The sequence below is a fragment of the Nannospalax galili genome, unplaced genomic scaffold (assembly GCF_000622305.1).
Source record: "Nannospalax galili isolate Female #2095 unplaced genomic scaffold, S.galili_v1.0 scaffold481, whole genome shotgun sequence".
NCBI lineage: Eukaryota > Metazoa > Chordata > Mammalia > Rodentia > Spalacidae > Nannospalax > Nannospalax galili.
Genome location: NW_008345609.1, coordinates 43,966 through 50,994, shown reverse-complemented (window position 1 = coordinate 50,994; position 7,029 = coordinate 43,966). Strand labels below are relative to the sequence as shown.

Genomic DNA, 7,029 nt, shown 5'->3' with positions numbered 1-7,029 from the left:
GTTCCACATAGTGGCTTTGTCATCAGCAAGAAAATGATATAGTACAGAGGAAAGGAACATAAAAAAAGAATGGCATATATGTAAGCCTGGATTCACCAATATCAGTGTTAGATCTATTTTATGAGAGGAATGCAAATCATGTAATGATTACAGGATGTGGAGCTAAACTGCATGGGTTCAAGTTCAAATCTACCATTTATTTTTCTTTACCAAGTTCCTGGCCTCTCAGTACCTCCATCTCCCTATATGTCACATGAGAATTATGGAAATATTTTCCTCCAAGATTGCTGTGGATGGTATAAATTAAGGCAGGTAAAATTAAAAGCAATTTTAGACACTTGATATATAATCTGCAAACATTAACCATCGTTATTTTATAGGATGTAAGATGTTAAACCTTTTTTAAAAAATATTTTATTTATTATTTTTTGTGTATACACGTATTGCCTGCATGTAGGTAAGTGCACCCATCTTGTGCAAGCCTGCGGAGGACAGAAGAGACTGTTGGATACCCTAGAACTGGAGTTACAGACAATTGTTAGCTGACATGTGGGTGCTGGGATTCAAACCCTGGTCTTCTGCAAGAACAGTTAGTATTCCTAACCACTAAGCCATCTCTCCAGCCTCAAACCTTTATTTCTTTAGATGGTACAGAGCAATAAAAATATACATTAAAGCAAAATAAAAGACAAGATCATGGCAATGTATCTGAAGATATTTATTGATCATACATGGGACTGAAATAGGAGACAACTTTAATGTGTGGTAGATAAATGAGATAAATTTTATTTTTATGTTCATAGACTGTAAAAAATACATACAGTGCAGTCCACAGGCTGATATTTAAATAGATATTTTTAACATTTTCACTTTTGTTTAAAATATACAGAAATTTTTAGAAATTTTGCAGTTACTATCTGTTATTTAAATGCATCTGTGTCATGGTTCAGTGACCATAATTCAAGCCTCGGAATCCTGAGGTATAGGTTCAGAAGAAATCAGGACACAGGGGATGCAATGGAGTGTGAACCAATGCATACTTTATTCTAAGAAGCAACCTTATTTATAGTAAAAGAAGACAAAGAGAAATGTTCTTTTCAAGCCAAATGATCTCATTCTGACATTTGCAATACCTTCCTGACCTTTACAATCTCTTCAAGTTCCAGGGCTCAGCCCTTTTTGGGATCTTATCTATCTTTGTAGCTTTATTATACAAGCTTACTTATGTACCTTTAATAGGGTTCAAGGAACAGTCAGTCTTATGATAAGAATAACTTAAGATCAAGAACATTCAGGTTCCCAGGGAACCGAGGCCTCCTGTTCCAGCTCTGAGTTGACTTCAGATCAGAGCTCAAGCCTTCACACATCTGTCAGTATAAGATTGGCATTTTATTTTCTTTATCAATCTTTTGTTAAATAAATTTTATTAGATTTTGTGGATTTCAAACATTTTAATCATATTTAGCCTCTTCTCCCATACCTGCACCCCCTATCAGACCACCCACAGGACTTCAGGCATTTTATCATACATGTTGAGGCCTGTTGAGTCAAGCTTATGCAACCAAATGTACCTTCATGTGAATTCATCCACCAGAGGCTGTTCAGTCTGAGTAGTTAACTCTCTTAAAGAATAGAAACTCTCCCTCACCCATCAGTGATCAGCTGCCAATTGTTCCTTGCCAAAGTTGTGGCGTCCTGCCCATTTCCCAAGTTCTATGCTGGCTTTTGTCTGATTGGGTTTCCCTGCATTTTGTGCATGTTGTCACAGTTACAACAGAGGGTGATGAACACAAACAATCACAACTGGCCAAAGTGTACAGAATAAGAAAATGCAGAGTATGGGTCCCTGGACAGGACCCTTATATTAAACTTCACCCACCCAATGTTCAGGGACCATGGCAGAAGAGGGGGCAGAAAAATTACAACAGCCAGAGGTGAAGTATCTGACCTTATGGAAACAGAGTCTTACAGGCTCCTGGGACTTTGCTCATATGAATTAAATTTATATTTTTATAAAATACCATCTCACTTAATCTTCTCATCATAAAACTGAGTTCTATTTCTATCTTTAAAGAAAGATTTAAAGCCAGTTGTGCCCATGCACATCTGTAACCCCACATCTGAGGAATCTGAGGCAGAAGGCTAGATTATTCAAGCCCAATTTGGCTACACAGTAACGTACTGCCTGAAAACAAAGTTGAATTTCAGAAAAGTTACCAGAACACAAGTAGCTCATGTGATTGGTTATAGAATTTCTGCATCTCAATGTGAATTTTATTCTGCAACATTCCTTTATTCCCTTTCATGTCAAATTGTTGTTATGAGAAAAACACTGTGATATTTGTGGAATAAATAAATCTATCTGTTGGACAAAATCTATTTTAGGGGTTGGTAGACTATAGCCACTGGGTCAAATCTGGTACACTAATGCTTTCATAAGTAGACTTTTATTGGACCTCAGCAATGAGTTTTCTATGGATATGTCTATGTTTAAAAAAGCAAAATTTAAAAGCTACTAAAGAAGCTTTGGAGCTCACAAAGATAAAATTATTTACAATCTAACCATTTATAATACCTCTACCAACACTTGATCTATTTGGCTAAGACTCAAGTAGAAAATACTCTTCATTGTATGGAAGGAACCTCTGAGGGGTGTGAAAACAAGATCTGTGGGTTATAATGTATAAGCAATCACAAATTCTAAAGGTAGTTTCCAGTGTTTGCGCATAATTAAAAGGCCAAGAAAATAAAGCAGAAATGGGAAAAGAGGATGTGTGAAATTCAGGCAGGTAATGAAAAATGGCATTAAGAAACACTCCAGGGGCTGGAGAGATGACTCAATGGTTAAGAACTCTGACTGTTCTTGCAGAAGACCGGGTTCAAATCCCAGCACCCCCATGGCAGATAACAATTGTCTGTAACTGCAGTTCTAGAGGATCCAACAGCCTCTTCTGTCCCCTGAGGGCATTGCATGACATGGGTGCACTTACCTACATGCAAGCATAACACTCATGCACATAAAATAAAAATAATAAACAAAGTATTTTTTAAAATAGAAACACTCCAATTCGATGGCAGAAAAGCTTGAATCTGGTATAGTTATTGTTGGAAACAAGACTACCTATAGCACAAACACATATTAAATCAATTGTTGGCACAGTTATTTGAGAATTAAAAATAATTCATAAAATATTTGGTTTCTGTATGTTGTATAAAAATACAATCTTTTCAAGGAAACCACCCTCCATTCTTCTGTGGGAGCAGAAAACACACACAAGGTTGGTCATGAGTTTCTGAGTGTGCTCAAAGGATTTCTAATCCAAAAACTCTGAGAGAAATGGCTAATGTGGAATTTCCATACTCACTTTGAAATTTTACATATCAATCAAGCCATCTATATGGCTTTTCTAAAACCTAGGAGCTGACAGAATATTTTCCTGATTGCCATCTTCATCTCTCTGTTTCTAAATGTGTAGATGACAGGATTTAGAAATGGTGTCAAAATTGCATCAAATATGGCTAGAAATTTATCCACATGTGTTGAAGGAGCAGGCCACACATAGAAAAAAATTAATGGACCAAAAAATAAAACTACTATAGTAATATGAGCTGACAGAGTAGAAAGAGCCTTGGATGAACATCCTGGGCAGTGCTTCTGAACAGTGCCAAGGAGGAAGATGTAAGAGAGGATGAGCAGGAAGAACGCAACCAAGGAAATGAAGCCACTATTAGCAGTGACCATGAACTCCAGTCTATAAATATCTGTGCATGCAAGTTTGATGAGTTGTGGTATGTCACAGTAAAAGCTGTCTAATACATTGGGGCCACAGAAATGCAAGTTTACAACAAAAGCCAGTTGGACCAATGAATGAATAAGACCAATGATCCAAGCAGCCATTAAAATTAAAATGCACATTCGTGAGCTCATGATTGTCAAATAGTGAAGAGGTTTACATATTGCCACATACCTGTCAAAGGCCATGGCTATGAGCAGCACCATCTCAGTGCCCCCTACAGCATGGCTGAAAAATATCTGGGTTATACAGCCCCCAAAAGAGATGACTTTCTGATTTCTGAAAAGATCACAAATCATTTTGGGTGCTGCAATGGAGCAAAATATCAGATCAATAACAGAGAGGTTGGCCAGTAGAAAATACATGGGGGAATGCAAGCAGGGATCAGAAGTGACAGTGACAACTATGACAAGGTTTCCTGTCAAACTGGATACATAGAACACACAAGAAAAGCAAAAAAGAAAAAATTGGATCTCCCAGGAATTTGAGAGTCCCAGGAGCACAAATTCAGACACTGCAGAATGGTTTGCTTCAATCATTGGCCCAATTCAGAAATTCACTGTCATATTACCTAGGGGAAACAATGAGAAGATTCAGATTACTAGTATAATATACATCCTCACTATAAAGAAATGTAATAATCGTGGAAAAAAATATTACCTGAGAGTTTCACAAAAATTGAATGGTATCCCATTGACCACTACTGTTCTTGCTACAAATGACAAGAGTTGCTGCTGCAGAGATCATTAACACAAGGAACTGTGAGTAGTATATTCGACTGGTACACATGTTACACCTAATGAAACAGAAACCAAGAACACTTGATGTCAATATTCAGCATTAACCACCCTGGCCCTAGATTCAAAATATCCAGTAAGATATGCCTAGTATATAAACAGGTGAAGAGATTTGTAGGATACAAAGACTGATTTTGTTGGTCAAATCAGAAATCATCTTTCTCTATGATGTAATCTAAAGATATTATTCACTCTTACATATTCAAAACATAGCATTTCATCTGTCCCACCTTCCCCATGGCCCATTCATACATGCATCCAGTGAACAGGAGATACACTGCCTCAAAAATACTGATTTCTTCAAAAAGAACTATTTTTGAGGTAATTAATGATATGGTTGGAATAGTTTCTATTAATTTATCTAATTCATTATGTACCAACAACTCTTTTACATACTACTAGTAGAACCAAAAGAAAAAATATTTTTAAACTATTAATCTAGATTTACACTTTCATGGACAGAATCACACAATTAAAAATAGACATAAATTCATAGTCTCAAATGGTAGTTTTACTCTGAAGAAAATTTAAAAAAGGAATAACAGGACAGATTGGGGAATGCTATTCTAAAATGATACTTTTAAGACAGGTCTTATTTTTCAGTTGAGTAAGAAGATTTATAAGAAAATGAATGAATATATTGAAGTGCTTGGAAAAAGTATATTCCATCTAAATATAACAAAAGCAAAAGCTGTGAGGTGTGAGCTCATCTGCAATGTCCAAAGATCCACATGGAGTTTAAAGAGTCTGAATGTGCACACTGGGCTTGGTGATGTACACCTTTAATCCCAGCACTCCAGCTCTCAGGAGGCAGAGGCAGGCAAATCTCTGTGAGACTGAGGATAGCCTGGTCTACAAAGTACTTCCAGGTCAGCTTGGGGTACAGGAAACCCTATCTAAATTTTTTTTAATTTTTTAAAAGATCTGGGTGTGCAAGAAATGGGTGTTGAGTAGATGAGGTCTCAAAGGTAACAGAGAACACACTATATAAGCCCCCTTAAAGGCCACTATGCAAACTAACTTATTACTCTGAATCAGATAACAAGTGACTGAGTTTTGCTTTGCTTTGCTTGGCTTGGTTTGGCTTGGCTTGGCTTGGATTTGGCTTGGCTTGATTTGGTTTTGTGACAGATGTCCTGGGACTCTCTGTAAAGACCAGGCTTGCCTCATTCTCAGAAATCTGCCTACCTCTGCATCAGTTGTGCTGGGATAAAGGGCGTGCACCACCACACTGAGGGCACTGGTAACAGAGTGTTATTGTTGTTTAAATTAAACAAGAATTTTCTCTAGAGCTTTATTCACAGCAGACAAAAAAGTTAAATAAATAATATCCATCAGTTAGTGAAATTCTAAACAAAGGACATCTTTCTTCCATAAAAGTCATATCTAAAATGAAAATGGTTAACATTCAGCAATGTAGACAAATCCCACAGAAATTATGAAGCGCTTACAAAGCTGAGGTCAAAAGAATCTGTGTGCATGAACCTGTGAGCAGGCAAAGCTCATCTAACATGAGTCAACGAGCCAGGGCCGCAGCTCAGAGCTGAAGCTTTGCCTGCCGTATGCAAGGCCCTGAGCTTTTTGATCACAAACAGTACATTACTCAAATATTTCAAAGCCTGTTGCTAGATGGGCTTCACATGGGCTTCTCTATAGCAAAAGACAAAATTATCAACTGAGAAAAAAAGGGGAAAATACCAAAATAACAAAAAAACATGTTTATCTCTCTAGGAATAAAAGAAATCATGTCAATAAACCCATCTCACACTAAGCTAGTTTTGAGAAAATATTATTTATATTAATTATTGTCAGTCTTTAATAATCAAAAAAAGGTCTGTAATTGAAAAACTGCTAATGTATAAACAATCAGCTTCTGTGACACAGTTACGCCTAAAAAACAGAATATTAGGCAAACAAAATAAAATTCAATTTTACTAAGTCAGTAATTAAACACTTTTCATACTATTTTATGTACTGTCCCATTCTTCTTAGTTTAGTATTTAATTAAACATTTTAATTGCTTATTATTTGAGGGCAGTTATTTGAGACAGGGTTTCATTCTATAACCACAACCGGGCTCAAACTCACAGCAATCTTCGTGTTTTAGCCTGAGTTCATGGAATATGTACATCAAATATTAAACACAATTAATGAAGTGGGTTTTTTTATTTATTTTTATTTTATGTGTTTGCATGTATTGCCTGCATGCATGTAAGTGCACTGTGTTATGCAATGCCACAGAGGTCAGAAGAGTGCATTGGATTTCCCTGGAACTAAAGTTAAGGACAGTTCTTATCCGCTATGTGGATGCTGGGAATCAAACCCAGGTCTTCTGAAAGAGCAGTCAATGCTCTTAACTGCTAAGCCATTTCTCCAGCCCCATGAAACAAACATAAAAAAAAAAATCACTGAGTTTAGTCAGTGCTGCCTGTGTGCAC

General features: G+C 36.6%; 1 protein-coding gene across 1 annotated transcript; it reads right to left on the bottom strand.

The window, feature by feature from the left end:
* Nucleotides 1-3,394: 3,394 nt before the first annotated feature.
* Nucleotides 3,395-4,333, bottom strand: LOC103741009 (olfactory receptor 4F15-like). Its single transcript, XM_008841701.1, has one exon. The coding sequence runs from the start codon at nt 4,331-4,333 to the stop codon at nt 3,395-3,397; it is 939 nt and encodes a 312-aa protein (XP_008839923.1).
* Between the last annotated feature and the right edge of the window lie 2,696 nt (nt 4,334-7,029).

Excerpts from the sequence above, each read along its gene's own strand:
- LOC103741009 (XM_008841701.1), bottom strand. The coding sequence starts at position 4,333 with ATGATTGAAGCAAACCATTCTGCAGTGTCTGAATTTGTGCTCCTGGGA.